General features: G+C 42.6%; 1 protein-coding gene across 1 annotated transcript in view; it reads right to left on the bottom strand.

The window, feature by feature from the left end:
- Positions 1 to 18,765, bottom strand: part of mfrp (membrane frizzled-related protein) — a 35,721-nt gene extending 16,956 nt beyond the window's left edge. The window contains exons 1-7 of the mRNA XM_052039705.1: positions 18,627 to 18,765; positions 18,037 to 18,186; positions 17,227 to 17,329; positions 15,360 to 15,488; positions 14,058 to 14,240; positions 12,642 to 12,870; positions 11,265 to 11,395 (exon numbers count right to left, since the gene is read on the bottom strand). Of these exons, the coding sequence (XP_051895665.1) occupies positions 11,265 to 11,395; positions 12,642 to 12,870; positions 14,058 to 14,240; positions 15,360 to 15,488; positions 17,227 to 17,329; positions 18,037 to 18,099 (838 nt within the window). The 5' untranslated portion in view covers positions 18,100 to 18,186; positions 18,627 to 18,765. The remainder of the gene's footprint in view (positions 1 to 11,264; positions 11,396 to 12,641; positions 12,871 to 14,057; positions 14,241 to 15,359; positions 15,489 to 17,226; positions 17,330 to 18,036; positions 18,187 to 18,626) is intronic.
- Between the last annotated feature and the right edge of the window lie 2,528 nt (positions 18,766 to 21,293).

Raw genomic sequence — 21,293 nt, 5'->3', positions numbered from 1 at the left:
ATGTGGTTGCAGATGAACTGATGATCAGCCTGGCTCCTAATCCCTGACTGTGGAGCTCAGGCATTCTGGGAATGTGAAGTCTGTGGATATTAAAACCACATGGAAACACAAAGAAATACCAAGACTTTAACCAGGATTTTAACCCAATGGCTTGCCGCAATCTCATTGAAATCAAAATGAAGGGAACTCCACCTTAATTATCGTTACTTGTTGACTACATTTCCGATTACAATAGCATTTACATTTCAAAAATATGCTTCAATAGATGAAAAATACTTGGATACAACCAAGGGTCACAAAAAGCATCGTAAAAATGAAATCTTTCCTTTCTTTTGAAATGTTAAACTGTCTATGTCTGTAACTGCATTGTCCAGAATGTGTCATAACAACTGACTCAGTTTCCAGAATATTCAGGCCTGTCAATTTCTGGAACATTCCTTGTTCAGAATTTCTTTTATGTTGGCCTCAGACCTGATTTTCACTGATGCAGTGAGCAACAAGGCAGAGTCTGCTGGGCAGTCTGCAGACAATTATCCAGGTCTCATTAAATAAGTAACTGGGTTGCAAGTACTGAAGGGGCATGATTGGGAAAGGGAAGGGTTACCATTAAACAGGAAAGGTGGAGGCAATCTGGGAAGGGAGAATGACAGAGAGATGGGAATGATTGGGTAAAGGAGGATAAATGGGAATGATGGGGGGAGGGGCAACTTGGTCATGATGAAGCAGCAGCTGTGGTGGGAGGAACAGCAGTTTTTGGGGGTGGGAGTGATTTGATTTTACTCATGAACTCTTCTCTAATTCCTCCGAGCTTCCAAACAATTCTCTCCTTAGACATTTTTACCACTTTGCATCCTTGCTGGCTGAAATGAGGTTACGTCTCTTGCATCATTCAAGACTGAAAAGCCTTATCCCTTCCAGTCCTTTTCATGCCATCTTCAAGCATTTAAACAATCTGCTGGAGGAACTCAGTAGGGTGAGCAGCATCTGGGGGGGGGGGGGGGGGGGGGGCGCGAGAGAGAGGGAGGAAGAGAAAGGAATTGTCGGTGTTTGGAGTCGAGACTCTGCAAGGTCTCGACCTGAAACATCAACAATTCCTTCCCCCCACCCCCCCACAGATGCTGCTCGACCCACTGAGTTCCTCCAGCAGATTGTTTGTTGCTCCAGATTCCAGTGTCTGCAGCCTCCTGTGTTTTCAAGCTTTTAAGGCTCATCTTTGTGACCTCACTCGGTACTGTAATACTTTATTTGTTTTTTAAGCTTCACTGTTTATATCATTTTGTTGGCTGATCATGGGGTTTGATGGTGCTTTAACTCCCCTGATGGTTTTACTAATATGTGAGTCACACCACGGGAGTAACTAGATAAGAAAATTTCTACATTGGAATTGTGGTTTGTTTCACAAACTGGATAATTGCCTATCATTCTAAATTTACATCATGGACCCATGAATAGAGCTTGTTCTACATCACTCTTCCAACAAACATATATGGGAAGGTACTGTACAGATTAGACACAGAGTTAAGCTCCCGTTACACTTTCCCATCAAACTTTCCCAGGGCAGGCACTAATTAGGAGTTCAGCTTCACAGAGGTTACATTTCTCTGCATGAGTTTATACCTCTTTCAAGGAGCCGTCACCACAAACTTACTGGCACAGCAGAGAGCACATTCCACATAAGAAAAATCACTATGCTGCTTAGACCAAAACTAATAGAGGCACTTCCTGAAAAACTGGGAACATTCCCAGTTAAATTATAGAGCTGAACCCTCCCTTCAGTGCCCTGTTAACCTTTTTAAAACACTTGGATGAAGATAAATTTGATTGCACCACGTGTTCTCTGCAGTTACAAAGGGACACTTCACGTCAGCTGTTGCTCCCAACAGTGCTGCAAACCCCAACACTTTACTGCAGCAGCAGAACATCAAGAGATCCCTGTAGACAGACACTCAAGCATGGGAATGAGCAATTGTCACTCCAATCTCTCTGAAGGGGAGGTGCTTGCTTTTGTTGCGATGGGTGTGGTCAGTATAAGGGGAGTAGGGCTGTGCAGAGAGAATGAATTAAAGACGATCAATTTGTGTTTGTTGATATTCCCACTTCAGTAATTTCAATGCGGAAGAACATTTCATAAACAGACCACTTGGCCCATCCTGTGGACACAGCTCAGCACATCATGGAAACCCAGCCTCCCCTCTGTGGACTCTGTCTACACTTCTCACCGCCTCTGTAAAGCAGCCAGCATAATCAAGGACCCCACCCACTCCAGACATTCTCTCTTCTCCCCCCTTCCCATCAGGCAGAAAATATAAAAGCCTGAAAGCACGTACCACCAGGCTCAAGGATAGCTTCATCCCACTGTTATAAGACTATTAAACGGTCCCCTAGTACAATAAGATGGACTCTTGACCTCACAATCTACCTCGTTGTGGCCTAGCACCTTACTGTCTACCTGCACTGCACTTTCCCTGTAACCGTAACACTTTATTCTGCATTCTTTTATTGTTTGCCCTTGTACTACCTCAATGATCTACTATGATCTGTACGGTCGACATGCAAAACAAGTTTTTCTCTGTACTTCAGCACATGTGACAATAATAAACCAATTTACCAATTCCCTGTTCATGCCTATTAAAGAGCTAAGAAGTGAATTCCAATCCCCTCTCTTCTTTCCTCAAAAGCACTACGAAATTTCCTCTTCAAATAACTAACTTCCTTTCCTCTTGCACCACACTTTCAAGCAGTAAATTACAAGTTATAATAACTCTAAATAAAAAGAATACTTATCTTTTTATTCTGATTATCTTAACCCTGTGTTCTCTGGTTATCTATGGAAACTAGTTGAACTTTCTCATTCCATCAACAATCATAATAATTAACATCTCTATTAAATATCCTCTTATTTTATCCTGCAGAAGAAAAACATTCACAGCTTCTCTATTCCCTCTAGTGGTTTACTGGAAAAAGGCTGAATCATCCAGACCACAATGTCCCAGGATTAATTCTCAATCTGATCTGTTGAATGATCCCAGCCAAGTCATCTGCAGTACCTCCAGTGTAGTGGTGTTAAAAATTGGGCAGGTTTGTCACTTGTGTGACCTTTCATGAGAACTAATTGTACAGACAACAAAGACAAGATCCAACTGGAGTGTGACGCCCCCTCCTATGGCCTAATATCCAGCTAAATCTATTCATAGTGAATTTAGGCCTATAAATGGAAGCAGGAGTGGCCATTTAGTCTCTAGAATGTCCTTCACTACTCAGTAAGACCACAGCTAATCCTACACTTTTACTACTGTCACTCAGTCCCCATTTCCTCCTACTCCCTGGGTATCCAAAAATCTATTGATTTCAGCCTTGAATATACCTAATCACTGAGCATCCACTCAGGTAGAAGAATTGCCACTTGGGTGAGATAATTGTTCTTGAAATCTTGGGGATGAAAGGAAAAGAGAAATTGTTGATATTCTTTGGGATTAACAAAACTAATCTGCAGAGCAGGTAGTGAAGCCAAGGATTCAGCAGGGTACAAGTGTGAGTCACTCTTATATTAAAGAGTACAAATTTCATTGCACAGTCCAAGATTTTTGTTTACTCAAGGTATCCGCAACTTTGGGTAGGATCCACCACCAGTCTATTACGGCATGCCTTCTACATTTTGTAACACTGAATCATGAGATTGCCCAAAGTATGAATAACGATATTAATCTTCAAACAATGCTCATTAAATGTCTGTTCTGCCACATTGAGCTGAGATTCAGAATAGCAGGTGGAAGCTCTGCAACTGTGTTATATATTGTTTGGTAGCTTGTTGGCGATTCAGTTGCAGGAGGGCTCAGTATAGCTGTCTGAGGAGCAGTAAGAATGGTGGACTTTTTTCTCCAATTACTACAGTGAAGGCTGCAAAAACATTTGGAATAAGATGGCGATGAGAAGGGCTACAGGAGTGAGATAGATCAGCTGATTGAGTGGTGTCGCAACAACAACCTTGCACTCAACGTCAGCAAGGCCAAGGAACTGACTGTGAACTTCAGGAAGGGGAAGTCAGGAGAACACACACCAGTCCTCATTGAGGATTAGCAGTGGAACAGGTGAGAAGCTTCAAAGTCCAAGGCAGCAACATCTCTATCCTGGGCCCAACACATTGATGCAATCACGAAGAAGTCAGGCCAGTGGCTTTACTTTGTTAGGAGTTTGAGAAGATTTGGTATGTCACCAAAGGCCCTTACAAATTTCTATAGATGTACGGTGGAGAGCATCCTGACTGGTTGCATCACAGCCTGGTATGGAGCTTCCAATGCACAGGATCGCAAGAGGCTGCAGAGGGTTATAGACTCAGCCAGCTCCATCACAGACACAACCCTCCCCATTAGAGGACATCTTCAAGAGGCGGTGCCTCAAGTAAGCGGCATCTATTATCAAGGACCCTCACCATCTGGGACATGACCTCTATTTTTGTAATTTATAGATTTTATGTCCTTGCACTGTACTGCTACCACAAACCAGCACATTTCACGTAATATGGCAGTGATAATAAATCTGATTCTGATTGCAGTGGCTGTATCACACATCAGACAGATTTTAGCTCACTGCTACAATCACAACATCATGGAGATTCTCTGCATAAGCAGAGTGACATGCATCTCCTTTTCCTTGAGTAGAGTGGGGTGGGTGGGGATATGCCCAGATTGTAGGCTTCCCAAAGACTCACGGAATGATAGACTGCCCACATGTAGAATTAGACGCCACATGTAAACTCTAATCTGTTCATCAACAAAAAGACCATCACTCCCCAAATGTATGGATAGTGTGAGGCTATTGTCAATAAACCCTCATGGTTCATATTTTGTGCCCTGGATGCTTGCAAGACTTTCTTCTGCTGTGCCCACCAGATTTTAGTTGCTGTACCAGAATGAAGGATAGTTTTTGGATGACTCAGGTTATTTCTTGTGCCCATGATTCCTCACTTCTGGAAGAACTGGAGGGAGACTTTACAACCAGAGTTGAGGCCAATAAATACATCGAAATGAAGTTTGTTTTCTGGACTAGACAGGAGACAGCCTGAAGTAGAACACTTTGCCATTACCTGTTGCATGCTCCACAATCTTACCATAACTCACCACAGCCCTGGCCTGTTGCTCAGCAGTAGTGGGGAGGGGGGGGGGGGGGGGGGGGGGAGAGGAAGAAGAGCAAGAAACAACCTAAGCCCCATATGGTTGTCCTTTCAGGACATACTTAATCATGTTGTGGTTCAAATGATGACCCCACCTCCCCCACCCCACCCTCCAATCCACTGAATCAAAGAATCAGAAATAGTGGCAATCTGTGTTTGCATACGAGACTTTCCCAACAAGCAGAGGACAAGGGGCATGTTACCAATACAGCACATGTGCACTTGGCAATAACCTCCTGCAACAAAAGGAGGTCTAATCAGTTCTCCTTGTAATTCCATGAGATAACCAGCACCCAGTTCCCCTTTGACAATATTAGTGACCAGAAACTGACCTGTACCAGCCACTTACCGTGACTGTAAAAACACAGCAGCTGCCACCATGTAGAAAATGAATGTCAGAAACATATAGAGGCTCTATTGCTAGAAAAGATTCAAGCTCTACCAGCCAGAAGGACTGGGGAGTATTCACTTGGGTACTCTAGCAACCATAACCAAAAAATGCAGTAAATACTCAACAGATTATGCAGCATCTGTGGAGGAAGAAACACAGTTAAACATTCCAGGTTGATAACTTTTCATCAAAGCTAGAAGTTAGAAAACAAGCATGCTTTAAGTTGCTGAGAAGAGAAGGAATGGAGAGATCAAAGGAAATATCTGCGAGAGGACAGAGGCCAAGAGAAACTGAATGACACAAGTAGTACTGGTGTTGGTTGATGAAGACTGGTTAGTTGTAGCTGATCTGTCTGTAGGGGACATAAATAGAGGGAGATGGATGATTACCGAGGAGAGTGGAAGATGATAATACTGGAACCACGAGATAAACAACATAGTAGTTGTTGGAAACCTGAAACAAAAGAGAAAGCTGGAAAAACTCAGCAGATCAGGTGACATCTGTGGAAAGAGAAAAACAGGGTTAGTGCTGCATATTGATAACTTTACAGGTTGGCATAAGCTGGAGCAATAGCATTTCATCTTCCAACCAGCACATTACAGCCCTCAGGACCCAACAATTCAGATAGAGAATCTTTCCAGTTTGTATCAGAATTGGATAGTTCTGATAAAAGGTCATCAGCCTGTAACATTAATGACCTTTTATCAGAACTATCCAATTTCTTTCTCATTCACCTTCTTCTATCTACACCTCCGCCAGACAGATCAGCAGTGAATAACAAGCCTTCATCACCCTCTTCCAGCTGCCACCAGCACCACTTGTGTCATTAAGTCTCTTTTGATCTCCACCCCCACCTCCAGCATTCCCTTTGTTCTTGCCTCCTTTGCTGCAGCTAAACCATGACTGATTTATAACTTTTCCTATTTCTGGAAAAAGGTCATTGACCCGAAACATCATCTCTGTTTCTCTCACCTCAGATGCAGTCTGACCTGCTGACTATTCCACCATTTTCAGATTTCCTGCATCTGCATTTCTTTTGCTTTTCAAATAACTACAGGGTGAATGTGAAGTCACATCCCATCCTTACTTGGAAATATAAATCTCAGCCAGGACCTGCGCAGGTGGGATTTCTTGCAGACCTTAAATGACAAATACATGAGTGTATGTTGCTGTTGAGGAGAGGTGGCAAGAACAGGGGCCTCCTCTTCTAAACCACGTGAACAATAAGTGTGTTGCTAGATGGATTAGATATGAACATATTGTTCTCTTCAGTGTTCCCTAACTACTGATGACCACATGCAGAGTGATGGCCAACCTGATTATTGCCAGGACCAAGTCCTCAGTCCTACTTAGGTTGTGAGGACAACAGGACCCCTGAATACCAGCTGCTGTTGTCAGTAGTTGCTCACCACCTTATCCTGCATAAAGGGAAGGAGGGCTATTGGTGAAAGCCTTGTGATGAGCCAACGTGACGTGCCCATATCTTAACTAAAAAACCTCAAAATTAGATCACAATTATTTTAATGTAACGTAATTGTAAATGGACATACCACAGATTGAAAGATGATAACAACCACTTCTAGGTTGTTTATGTTACTCTGGGAATCCAGCCAGGTACTTCCCAGAACATGTCATGCTTGTGTTTCTGCCAAATGCGCATCAAACTCACTGCTTCCCGTGCAACCCTCCTTGTGGGGCAACATGCGAGGCAATGTTATCCTGGAGATGGTCATTGTTGGGGACACTCAGGACAGCGGGTCCACATGCCACAAGGAAAGATGTAACTTCATCATATCTCGGCCTTCAGGCACCCTCCAAACTGGACAGACCCAGTGCCCACCCAATGATTCCCCCCACAACTCACCAAGGCTCAGATGCTGGGCCCCTCCAACCTAATCCCCTCAAAATCCCTGATGTAGGCTCCAACTCTACCCTAACTTTCTGGGGGCCTGAGAGCATCACACTCTCATGACTATTGATCATTCAGGCTAACAAAACTTGTAGGCCGAACTGTGCTTAAAGTTTTACAAACCTAAGTTTTGGAATAGTGGTAAATTTGTGTGTGTCAATTGGGGCAGTGGCAACAGGCAGTGACTCACTCACCTTTAGGGCAGCCACATAAGCATGACTTGCATCAGAAGAGGTTACTTTGCATCAGAAGAAAAATGACTCCTGCTGTTGAGGGTGATGCTAGAGGGCAATGCTCAAACACTCAAATCATTACATGTGTGCACATGAATTTTCTCTGCAATTGATGTCAGCACAAACCAGAGGTCTCCTTGCATCACCATTTTTGTGTATGGTTTCCAGCATGAGCAAATTTCTACCAAAGTCACTTGACCATGTATTACAGCACTTTAGACATGATGGGAGTGGTTATGATCTTGTGCGATAGTGATAATGAATCAGTGGTCCTTTTTATATCATTCCCACATTCAATTTATGTTCCCATTAAATTAATTTAATGGCAGGACAGAAAATGAAAACAACAAAGAGTGGACTAAAATGTTAATAGGGAAGGAAAAATATTAGAGAACAAGGTTGAGCTAGAAATGTAAAAACAGATAACATGACATTATACATATATGTTTTAAAACAAAGTGAGCAGGAGTCTTATAGAAAGTGAATCTGGAAAAATAGTAATGGAAAATAAGGAGACGGAAGATAATTCAATCTTCACTGTAGTCAATCCTCATTTTACCAAAGGGGCACATTCTGGATAATGTTTTGTTCATCAAAATTTCATAAATCAAAAAGACTAGGTCTAGGTGAAATGCATTATGAACATTTAGATGCACGGACAGTGGCACGCTATTTGTTGGATGAAAACTTGCTTTGTAAGTCAGGAATACAAACCTTAGAGTCAATGGCCTTCTAGCAGAAATTTGTATATTAAATGTTCATAGATCAAGGAATTTCCCAGAAATTGCTGTAAATTGGGAACAGGAAGACAGGGTGAAGCTCAGGAAAATTACCGTCAAGAAAGCAGTGTTGAGCAAATTGTTGGAGTTTTAAGCTGACAAGTCTCCGGGTCCAATGGACTTCCTCTTAGGATCTTAAATGAAGTAGCTAGTGATGCATTGTTTTTAACTTTTCAAAATTCCCTGGATCCAGGAAGATTCCATCAGATTGGAAAATAATAATTGTAACTCCTTATTCAAAAAGGGAGGGAGGCAGAAAACAGGATTGTACAGGCGGATAGTTTGTCATAGGAAAAGTTGCCAGAAGCTATTATTTAAGACGCAATAGCAGAACACTTAGGAAAATCCAAGATAATCAGGCGAAGTCACTGTGGTTTTGTGAAAGGTATATTACCTGATCATCTTGAATCATACAGCACAGAAACACACCCTTCGGCCCATCATATCTGTGCTGACCATCAATTACCCACCTCCACTAATCCCATTTACCAGCATTTGGTCTGTAGCCTTCTCTGCCTTGGCAACTCAGGTGTTCATCTAGATATTTCTCAAATGTTGCTGCTTCCACCACCCACTCAGGCAGTCCTTAATAGATTCCAGTACCCTTTTGGTGCAAAATTCTTCCTCAGATCCCCTCTAGATTTCTTTCCTGCTACTCTAAAATCCAGCTTTTGGGGAGACATTTCCTCCTATCTATGCCCCCTCATAATTTTGCATGCCTTAGTCAGATCCCCATAAATCTCCTCCGCTTCATGGGGAACAACCCAGCCTATCCAGTCTCTCCTCACAAGTGAAACGCTCCATCCCTAGGCAGCATCCTGGTCAATCTCCTCTGCACTCTATCCAGTGGAATCATAACTTCCTATCCTGTGGTGACCAGAACAGCATTGTGCAGTAGTCCAGCTGTGGCCCAACGTTTGTTCTTTTCTGTTTTATCTTTTCTGCTCTTGTATTCTGTGGTAATGAAGGGTAGTATCCCTCACCCCTTCTTCACCATCATCTTGACATGTGCTCCCACTTTTTTGGACCCCTGGGACTTGTATGCCAAAGTTCCTCAGTTCTTCAATATTCCCTGGGGGCCTTACCATTCCTTGTCCACGTCCTACTCTTCTTACTGTTCCCAAAGTGCATCCTCTCACACTTAGCAGGATTAAATTCCATCTAATATTCGCTCTGCCCATTTTAATAACTCATCAATATCTTCCTGTAAGCTAAGGCTATCCACCTATCAACAACACCACATATTGACCAACTTACTGGAGTTCTTTGAAGAAGTAACACATGCTGTGGATCAGGGTGAATATACTATATTTAGATTTCTAGAAGGCATTTGATAAGGTGCTGCATCAAAAGTTATTGGGCGTAAAATAAAAGTTCATGGTGTGAGGGAACATCAGTGTGGATGAAAGATTGCCTGGCAAATAGGAAGGAAGAAGCAGTAGGCAGAAATGGGCATTTTTCTGGTTGGCAAAATATAAGGCGTTGTATGCCAATAGGATCAGTGCTGAGGCCGCAACTTTTTACAATTAGGATGAAGAATCCAAAGGTAATGTTGTTAAATTTGTTGATGACACAAAAAAATAGGTGGGAAAGTAGGTTGTGAAGCGGCCACAAGGAGGCTACAAAAAATATTATATTTTTATTTATACACACACACACACACACACACATAGACAGACAGAGGGCAAATATCTGGCAAATGGGGTACAAAGTTTAAAAATGTGATGTTACCCATTTTGGCAGGAAGTGTTTTAAAAAAAGCACATTATGTGTGTGGTGAGAGGTTGCCAAGGGTAATGGGTGTCCTAACGCATAATTTGCAAATGGCTAGAATGCAGCTACAGCAAGTAATTAGGATCGCTAATGAAACGTTATTGTCTATTGCTCAGGTAATTGAATACAAAAGTAGGGAGCCAGTGCTTCAGTTATATCGAGTGAAGGTGAGATTGCAGAGTACTATGTACTCTATTGTGTCTTTATATAAGGACGGATGAAAATATGTTGGAAGCAGTTTAGAGAAGGGTTACGAGACTGATACCTGGAATAGATGAGTTTTCTTGTAAGGAAAGTTTAATCAGGCTATTTTTGTATCCACTGGCGTTTAGGAGAATGAAAGGCAACATGATTGAAACACAAGATACTGAAGGATCTCGACTAGCTGAGTGTTGGGGAGGATAATTCCTTTTCTGGGACAATCTACGTTCGGGGTCACTGTTTAAAAAGGAAGTATCATCCAGTTAAGACAAAAATGAGGTAAAACTGTTGCAATCTTTGGAGCTCTCTTCCTCAGAGGGCAGTGAAAGTAGAATATTTTATTTCAGGCAGGCGTAGATATATTTTTTGAATAGGAAGGAGTTGAACGGTTATGGGGGTAGGTGTGAATGCGAAGTTGATCTGGTCCTATTTTACTGAATGGTGGAACTGGCTCGAGGGGCCGAGTGGTCTTCCCCTGCTCCCTAATTCATAGGTTCCTGATTGATATATGCAACCACTGTTCGGCTGTCAGCATGAACTCACTGACAAGAGTTCTGGTGTATAGAGGGTTGATTGAAAAGGAGCCAAGACTTGGGAGGACTTGAGATAGCATCTTGTGGAGTAGTGGCAATTCTCAGCTTCGCCCCTGGGCATAGGGTCGCGGTTTTGACAGTGAGAATCACAATTAATTGGTGGTTCATCCCCTTCCCAGGATTACTGGCCAGACGATGAAGACGAAAACTACTCCCAACCCCTAGCGGAGAATCTTCAGGCCCACCCGAACCGTCCACTTGTATATACTACTTACTCTCACTCGGTGCGATCATCCAGTATCGCGCAATAAAGCCCCGTCCCCCAACACTCGAGTCCGACACGAAAGAAACTTTGAGCCTGCTGGTGTTGGTATTGACAGTAGGAGGCGCAACGTTCCCGCACAACCTGTTGACAGGGATAGGCACATCACAGATGGAATCCAGACAACCCCAGCTTCAAACTGAGATCTGATTCCGATCGATATGGTGCGTCGGTCCCGATGGAGCGACTGTTGCTGACCTCCTGTTATTTTATAGACTGCAGAGAAGAGCCACACCTTATAAACAACGTTGCCTGTTGCTCCACTCGCTAGAGTTGCAATGAAAGGCCAGCGCTTATCCCCATGGCATCTGAAAGCTCACAGTCCGATCATTACCCTACCCTAGTTCTTCTGGATAGAAGTCTCAACCCTCCCCAGTACTCCCCCGGACTCCAGCTTTTCCTTACACAAAGCTTCTCTTTTTTTTAAATGCACCTCCAAGGAATCTACACAGTGACCCGACAGTTCACAGGACGGGGAGTGTTGTTGGAGGGACTGATGTGCACAAAAACTCTTTTGACAGGACAAAGTGGGGGAAGGGCACAGAGTGTTGCGAGAAAAGTGAGGATCTGCGCTCCTCAACGATCGCCTGCAGATTCATGTGAGCAGGCCAGGTCACGTGTGCATTTACTGCAGAAAAAGAGAGGGGGGGGGTAGAAGAAATAAATCTCCGTCTAGACTTTACATCTGTTTACCCTTAATGCTTTAAATAAAATCCGAGCAAATTAGAACCTGGAACTAGCCAGAATTAGCAAGAGGAGAGTGTTGGACAGGACGTGGATGTTCAACCGAACCCACCTGGCAGAGAACTGACCGGATCAAGAACAATGCGAGTTCTAACACCCCGCCCAATTTTGCTCGCCTACGAAGTTAGTTCTAACATTAGCTCCTTAGTCTCGGGAGATCCCTGCACAACTATCTCAGTTAAAATCACAACGACTGCAAGTTTAGTTTTATAATCGGAGTTTTTCATCTTCCTTGGCAAATTGACACCTGACTTTGTTTATATAATATAAAAACAAAATGTTGGAAACACTCAGCAGATCAGGCGCGTCTGTGTATTCTTTTGCACGACCTCAGTTTGCTCTTTGCACCATTCCTTTTTGCCTCGACACTTTTTTGTTGTATTTATCATTACCATTTACACTGTTTACTCTGTGAGCTTCACAGGAGCAAGGAACTTCATTGCACCCTGGTGTATATGACAATAAACTAATCGGAATCCAGAAAAAGGAACAGGTTAAAGTCTCTCTGCCAGAACCGGATAACAAAATTTTAAAAAGTTGCAGAAGGTTTGGGAGGAATGGAAAGATCAACAGAACATAGTCTGACCTCGCTATCTGATGCGTATGAAACCCGTTTTCTTCTTCTTCATGAAGATCCAGGCGGTCAAAATGGCAAGGTGACTGCCCCTCGATGTTCAAGGAGTCGACTTTAAACTGGATCACGTACCCTGGTTCCACCAAGATCCACCAAACACATATCAAGTTTGCAGGGTATTGTGCTGGGTAGCGAGGGGTAGAGAACGAACCCTCAGGGTTTCGAAGGATCCCACCGCACACTGCAGTCAGAGATCACAAGAGTCAGTCGAATAAAATGGCTGGAGTAGAACGGTGGAGAAGGCTCGCCACATTCATTAGACCAAACAAAAATAAAAGGAGGAGCTCCACACTGAGACTGTTTTCCATTATTCATATATAAATATAATTAGGAATTGGGGCTCGTTGGAAATTGGAGCAAACAATTGTTGTTCCAGATTCCACATCTGCAGAATCTCTTGTGTCTCCTTGTTGAAATTGGGATGTTTGTTAAATGTTAAGCAGGATGAAGAAAGATACGTGAACATAAGTGAGCAGGAATGGCAATTGAGCAGATGCAATTCCATACAGAGCGAAGCAAGGGCTTACCATTTGGAGGAAAACAGTTGAAATGTTAAGATTACAAGTGTAATTGGAGAACAGAGGGTGACCCAATTAACAGGCCAATTAAGGTGTCACAACAAGTCAATAAGCTCATAAGCACAATTGTAGCTTGAATTGTATCAGAAGATAGAAAATAGAAAGCCAAGGAGGAGATCTTCAGGCTTCATTCAGAATATTGAGCAGCTAATTACATCAAGGATGGAACTAGGACAGGGTGGGATGTTATCAGAGTTGTGGGGGATGCAGTTCTGAAGGGAGATTTAAAGTTTGCATATTTTCATTTGGGTTGAGAAAATTCAGAGGCATCCTGACGTTGTCTCCAAGAAGGTCAATAGATTGCTTCAATTGGTTTATGAGATAGTAATGAGAGATTACAAATTTAAGATGATTTCAGAAAGATTGGCATTGCAGAAATTTTCTTCAGTGAGGGAGGCATTCTTTGTCTCACACTGTGGTTGAAGTAAAGTCGATACATGTATTGAGAGAAGAATTAGATTAGTGCTCAAGATAGAATATTATTATTGATTAGACTGACCGGTGTAATAAAAGATAATGGACTGAGGGGAGAATGGGATAGGATGGTGGGAAATTAAAAGATAAAGGGAGTGAGCAGAACTGTAGAACTAGACTATCTGGGAGACTAGAATGGAGGTAATCAGGAGAGTGAGATTAGATGGAGACACAAGAAACTGCAGATGCTGGAATCTGGAGCAACAAAACAATCTGCTGGAGGAACTCAGTGGGTTGAGCAGCAGTGAGATTAGATTAAATGTGTTTAATGGCCTGTTTAAGTGGTGGAACATTATACAGGGGTGATGACACTCACGTGGTGACGACATTGAAGTTTGTGTTGCTGAAATACCAGGAGTGAGCAGGACTATATTCTCAGAGCTGGAAGCAGTAGCAATGGGAGAGGCTGTAAAGAAGCTGACAGGAGTCTTGTTACCGTTGTTGGGCACATCAGCCATCTCCCCAGAGTGATTATTTGTTGATTTCTGAATAACCAGTTCTACAGAAAGAAAGAAGAGCATTGGATGGTTTTCAGAAATGTTAAGTCTAGCGATTATTGTGACAGGCACTTCATCCAAGGTTAAGTGGGACATTGTATTAGATTGTGAGATGGGCTATGGTTGGAACAAATTAGATTCTTCCTTGTGTTCAGTCCCAGCTTCAGATTGATGAGTCTGTAAGCAGTAGGCAGAAAACTAGGGGAAAAGGAGTGTTGTTGACAAATTGTCACTGAGCCTCTCAGAAACTAGGGTAAAAAGTTACATTCTCAGGTCTGGTATGGGTGATCATAGGTCTAACCCCAACTCTGAGACAATAGCACAAAATCAGGCTGCACTGTTGGAACTGAGACCTATGTTTTCTCTCAGATGGATGTGAAAGGTTCCGCGTCAATGTTCACAGACCTGTAAGGGAGTTCTCTCCAGTGATTTGGCCAAAATTTATCCTCAACCAACATCTAAATCCAGATTACTTTGTTATTATCAATTGCTGCTTATGGGACCTTGCTCTGTGCAAATAGGGGGTCAAGCTACGGTAATTTATTGACCACACTTCTCCTCAAGGCATCCTTAACTGGAGTTCTTTCTTTCTAATAAGGATCTTGGTTGTCACCTGCTATTTTTAGTATTGATGGTGTGGAACCAATCAACACTTACAAATACCTTGGAGGGAAAGTTCTGTTGGACTTCTTTGAAAACTCTTGATCAGAAACCTGCAAACTATCACACATTAACTTTAATATTTGTTGTTGAAGCTAGTTTTGGAGAAATATAATTTAGTATGTGGTGGAGTGAGCAGTGATTAATGTTGTCATGTAGAACAATTAGAAAGACTGTATTCAATCACCTCCAATTGAGTGATCAGTGGTAGGTGATGTTACACTGTGTTTGCATAGGGCAATCGGAAGGGACGAGTTGCTGTTTTTTTTAAATAGTGACTTGTGTCTCATACAAATATAGCTTGGCATTCTTCCCCAGCATAATGTGATGTTTAATGCTCTGAAACTGCCTGCAGGTGATCAAAGAGATTCCTGGAGGTAAGTGTGCGTCACTTCCTGTGGTGACAGCCCAGGTTAAAGACATCACTGCTGCCTTCTGCTCAAGTAGATTCAAATACTTACGGATGGTGAAGGTGATCAAACTCCCTCCAACAGTCACGGTCAGAATTACAGCCAATACTATAACTAAGAGCCACATTGGACCTGGGCATGCACCAGCTCTTCCAACAAGTGTTTCCCAGGAACCGTGTACTGGAATTGAAAAAATATTCAGAAAAAAAACTTTTACTCCCAACTCATAGCTTGCTCCTTGGTATTATACTTTTCCTCTCTCACCACCCTCCCAAATTTCTAGCAGCATTGACCAAATGCAATGATGTTTCCACTTATGGAAGAATCTCAAACAAGGAAACGTTTACAAGATTAAGAAATGATCACTGAAAACTGAGGTGGATTGGAACTTCTTTCATTTGTTAAAGGTTACAGTGCAGAGGCTGCCAGTGTTAGATCCTTTTAGGTACAGAGATTCCTTGAAATCAAAAGGCCAAAATCTATCAAGTTCACCTTTGGTGTCCTGGTTGTTAATTAATGCAACAATAGTGGAATTATTGGCTAATCATAGCAGTGAACCTCTATCAATTAATGTACAACAAACCCAGATATGAGGTGAGAAAATAAAACAGTGGAACCAAAAGACTTGGCATGCCTTCAGCTACCAAGTTCCTAAGTTCTGGAATTCCCTCCCTAAAACTCTTCCTCTCAACCTCCCTTATTGCTTAAGACATTCCAAGCTTAAACAGGCTTTTGGACATCTACATAATACCTACTTACATGGCTCAGTGCCAAATTTTATTTGATGATACTTCTGAATTATCTTGGAATACCTCATTATGTTAAAGAGGCTATGTAAATACACTCCTCCCCAACATGTTATATTTATACATCAGGGCATAGTTCGCTCATTTACTATATCCCAAAAGAATTTTTTTGAAAGGATCTGCATGGGATGAATCGATACTTTCACAACTCCCTAGAGCGTCTATTCCTAGATTGACCACTTGTTCACTGAATTAATCTTTCTGCAGATTTATTCCCTGTCCCCACTGTTCATAACTTTCTCTTTATTTGGTCATTTCTATTCAGCTGAACAGGTTTTAATAACATAAAACCCAGAGCTGTGATTTTTCACTTCCTATTAAGTATTAATATTTATAGTTAGGATTAATATTTGTATAAAGTATTAATATTAAAACTGAGTATTAATATTTAAAATTCTTTTCCAGCAGCTGCAAACCATACACTCTAGAACTCTAGGCCCAATTCCATACTTCCTTCAGTCCCTGGGTTGACAGGTTCCGAACTTCCTAATTCAAGTTCGCCCTGTCAATGTGACACAAGGTCTACATTTATAAAAAGTTTAAGTATATATGGTGTGCTGAAATTATAATCTTTTCCCAGGGTAAGTCTTACTCCAGCTTGTTTCTTTCATGGCCTAACCCTCAACACCCCAACCATTAATCAATTGTTCCTTACTTGGCCCTGACTGACATAAACATAGATCTGACCACTGCCCTCAGGATGATTTTCTCTCCTTCTTAGTGAGCAACTTGGAAGGATGGTAAAATGCAGGTTCCTCAACACCCACACCCCACTGATCAATTCCTGTAGCCCCCATACCAGCTCATTCCCATTCCCTCCCTTATCCTTCTGCTTTGTTCTCCCTTCTCCTCATCTATGTCACGGAACCCCTCAATTCCCACACAACAACCCTCCCACCTACTCCCCATAATGTTCTTTACCTTTGACCCTGCCCTATAGTAGGTATAGGGCCTTTCCCTTCCTCCCCTGCCCCACTAAACTTCCCTGACATTCTCTCTCCCCACCCTACTTCTTCCACTCACCGTGCATGCCATCATGGGGAAACCCAGAATCAAAGCTGGTCAAAGCAGGATTCGGACTTGAGAGCATGGGTGCACTGAACTGCTCTCACCTGATTCATTCTGCAGGTTAGTTTTCAAGTAGTTTCCGGTTCCCTGATCCCCCTGGTCTTCACTTCCGTAGTCTGGCTGGTAGGCTGGGTTAATGAAATCAGTCTGAAAACAAACAGACCACGAGCTCATTTTCCCACCTTTTGACATTTTGCTCAGTTTTAGTCTTTACCTATTTCATAGTATCTCATAGGCCCCAGGCCCTTCCACTAGTGTGATTAATATTAGGTTTGATGGTTGCAATGCTTTTGAAGAGTCTTGTAAATAGCAATGCTAAGTGTTTATGTACATGTATTACAGTTGTATAACCATGAGTGGGTACTATAATCAGCCTCAGTTCTGCTGGGTTACAGAGTCATGCAGCATGGAAACATGCCCTTTGGCCCAACTGATCCATGCTGACCAAGATTCCCACCTCGGCTAGTCCCATTTGCCTGCAATTGGCCCGTATCCCTCTTAACCTTTCCTATGAAAGCAAGAATCAGCCAGGCTGCTGTTTTTGATATGGCCAGTGACCTACATAAGTACTAAGGGGGTGTCAGAACTGGGAGCTCAGCTGTGGTGAATTTCCACATGGAATTGTCTGGTGACACATATTCTTTGGGTGAACACAAAAAAGATGGCCACTGGTACCAGCTGCTATTGCAGATGATGTTGGTGGAATCATCTTGAGAGGGGGAACACCAGGGAGTCCAGTTTCACTAAGACTGAATCCAAGGGACCCAAAGTATTGAGATTTAAAAATGAGTTTATAGATGGATTCCTCAGTTTAAGCATCTATCATCAGTTTGATCCCGAAGCCTTATCCTCACCTTACTGTCCTCTCTCCTGGGGTCTTCCAAAGTGATTTCCGTGAACTCCACTCTTTCCCACATGTTTGAGGAAATCCACAAACTAGCAACAACAATCAGAAACTAATGCGATTTCCTGAAAGACATTGGTCCAGTAGGACATCAGTAGATCTGGAGAAAAAATATTTTGGTCAGTTGTTTAGATTCAAGACTCTCCATAGATTGTATATTTCACCCTTTTTCCAATGTATGTTCATTGTCTCACTTTATACATGCCATATTTTCTATACATATTTATCTCCTTCTCTTTTTTTCTGTTTCCCCTTTTCGTTCTTTTTCTTTCTGCCATTCCCACCTCTTCTGTGTACACTTCTCTGTGTGTCCTCCAGCATCACGTTTCTACATCCATGTCTCACTCCCATTGTCTGGTTGTCTCTCTGTCTCTCACCCACTCCCCTGTCTCTGCTGCACCCTCTCCCTCTCTCACTATGTCTGCTTCATTTTACCTTTGTCTCTGATTGTTTTTATCTTCCCAGTGGTTTTTCTTTCTCAGTCTGCCACTCTACGTACGTATCTCCCTTTCTAATAAACTCTATTTTCAGTTTACTCACAAGTTTTCAAGCATATTAAATCCTGGATCAGCTGTCCTCTTGTTCACGTCACCACAAATTCAACATGCTGAGTGATGAAAAAAATACAAGATTCTGGGTCACGTTAAAAAAGGTTCCCACCACACTGTGTGTGTGCCAGGTACGTCTGAGCTCTGCACTCTAAAACTGAGCAGCAGTCTCTCTTTATCCTTATTCCAGTCACATGTGACACTGCAGCCAAATACCTCGAGATTTATCTTCCCCCTTTCTGAATAGCGTGGAGTTTTACTTTAATCCGAGTCAAGTTTCTTGGAGTTAGCAGAACGTGATTAGGAGAGAATTAAGGAGAGAAACGGGCTGAGAACTTGACGAGAGAGAATCAGACTGGGAAATCAAATCAAAGGCGAAACAAACCGAGGAAGAGATAGAATTAAGGAACCAGAGTGGGAGAATATGAGAGGGAATCAGAATGACCCTGAGGAGTGAATCATCCTGACATATTTAAGTGAGAGGGAATCAAATTCTTCAATGAGTGAACTCAACATAAATCAGTATGGGAGGGTAGGTAAATTGTGCAAAACTGATTCTCTCTCATTTATTCTTATTATGTAGAATTGAAATGGGGACAAAAATCCTTTCCCCCATCACTCCCACTGATTTGACTCCTAATTTAACAGAACAATGGTTCATAACTCTGTGGCTCCCCATCACTGCTCTGTGCACCTCTGGTGGCTTGTGAGGGTGGGTGGGTGGGGGGGGGAGTGGGGCAGGAGACTCTGACCAATGAAAAGTGGGCCCCACCAGCAAGTAGCCAATAATACGCATCAGAGGGTGGTACATCCGCTGACTGCTGTTGTTAGGAGCTGGGTTCTGGCCCTAGCAACGGCCAGCCGAGTGGGACAGTCAGCGCTGCAGGTGAATGCCTCGTCTTTTACGCCAACTACCCAATCTGGGGGCCGTGTCTTTCCTGGGCAAGGCCGGACCTGGAGAGGGACACCCTCCCTCTCCCTATTTACCTGGCGTGAGGCTCCTGAAGCAAGGATGGAGAATAACAGTGAGGGAGGGGAAAGAGAGTCATAGAACATAGAACACTGCAGCACAGTACAGGCCCTTCGGCCCACGATGGGAGGGGTGTGTGGGATTACTTGGGGCAATTGGGGGCCAGTGTTGGATTTGATTTCTATACCCTCCACCCCTCAGATTTCCTTCAAATTTCTCTCCTCTCACCTTAAGATTATCCTAGTTTTAAACTACCCTAGGAGAAAGTGTCTGACCCTCTATGCCCCTCATGATCTTTTCAACCTCTCTATGGTCACCTATCAGCCTCCTGCGCTACAGAGAGTACAAACCCAGCTTATCCAATGCAACAAACAATCTGCTGGAGGAACTCAATTCTTATATTCAATGCCTCAGCATTTAAAAGCAAGTATACCAGTTGTTACCTTCACTTGCTTATCCACCTGTGTCACTATTATCACAGAACCATGAACTTGCAACCCAAGGTCTCTATGTTTCAGTACTCATAATGTCCCTGCCTTTCACTGGATATATCCTGCCTTTGATATCACAAAATACATTACTTCAGTCTTGTCTGGATTAAATTCCATCTGCCACCGCTCTGCCCAATTATCCCTCTGTGTTCTTAGAAAATCTTATTCACAATCTGCAACTGCACCAATTTTTGTATCATCAGCAAACATGCTAATCAGACCACCTACACTCTCATCCAAGTCATTTGTATATGACAAGCACAGAGGTCCCAGTACTGATCCCCACAGTATACCACTTCCAGTCAGAAAAGCAACCCTCGACCACTATGCTCACCCTCCTATCACCAAGCAAACTTTGGATCCAGTTTTTGTCAACACACCTCAGATCCCATGTGCTTTAACCTTCTGAACCAGCCTACCATACAACACCTTGTCAAAAGCCTTGCTAAAGTCCATGTATACTATGTCTACCACCCTGCCTTCATCAATTTTCTTAGTTACTTCCTTAAACTCAATTAGATTTTTAGAACAGGATTTTTCCTGCACAAAACCATGTTAACTCTGCCTACTCAGTCCTTGCCTTTCCAAGTGATCATAAATCCTGTCCCTTAGAAATTTTTCCAATAATTTCCTTGCTACTAATGCAAGGTTCACTGGCCTATAGTTTCCCAGCTTATTTCTACTGCTATCCTCCAGTCTTCCACTCATAACACAGGACTAACAAAGATGGAAAAATCTAAATTAAAGCCCCAGCAATCTCCTCCCAAGTTCTCATTGCATGCTAGGATAGATCTCCTCAGGCCTTGGGGATTTATTCACCTATGTATGTGCCAATATTTTGAACATTTGCTCCTTCCTAATACATGTTCCAGAATATCAGTGTACCCTTCTCCTAGCTCTCCATCCTTCTCCCTGGTGAATACCAATGAGAAGTATTAATTTACAACCCCACACATATCCCCTTGACTCCAATACGTAGATTTCCCTTTTGGCCACTGAGGAAACTTACTCTCTCCCTAGCTATCCTCTTGCTTCTATATACTGAAAGGTTTTGGAATTCTTCTTAGTCTTGCTAGCTGAGGCTATTTCATGTCCCCTTTTCACCCTCCTAACTTTTTTCTTAGGTTCTCTCCTTTTTCTCCTGTAATGTTCAAAGGACTAATTTGATACCAATTGCCTACACCTGACATAGACTTCC

This window comes from Pristis pectinata, chromosome 27 (assembly GCF_009764475.1).
Source record: "Pristis pectinata isolate sPriPec2 chromosome 27, sPriPec2.1.pri, whole genome shotgun sequence".
Lineage (NCBI taxonomy): Eukaryota > Metazoa > Chordata > Chondrichthyes > Rhinopristiformes > Pristidae > Pristis > Pristis pectinata.
The sequence above is the reverse complement of the archived record's forward strand: the minus strand, read 5'-3'. Positions and strand labels throughout refer to the sequence as shown.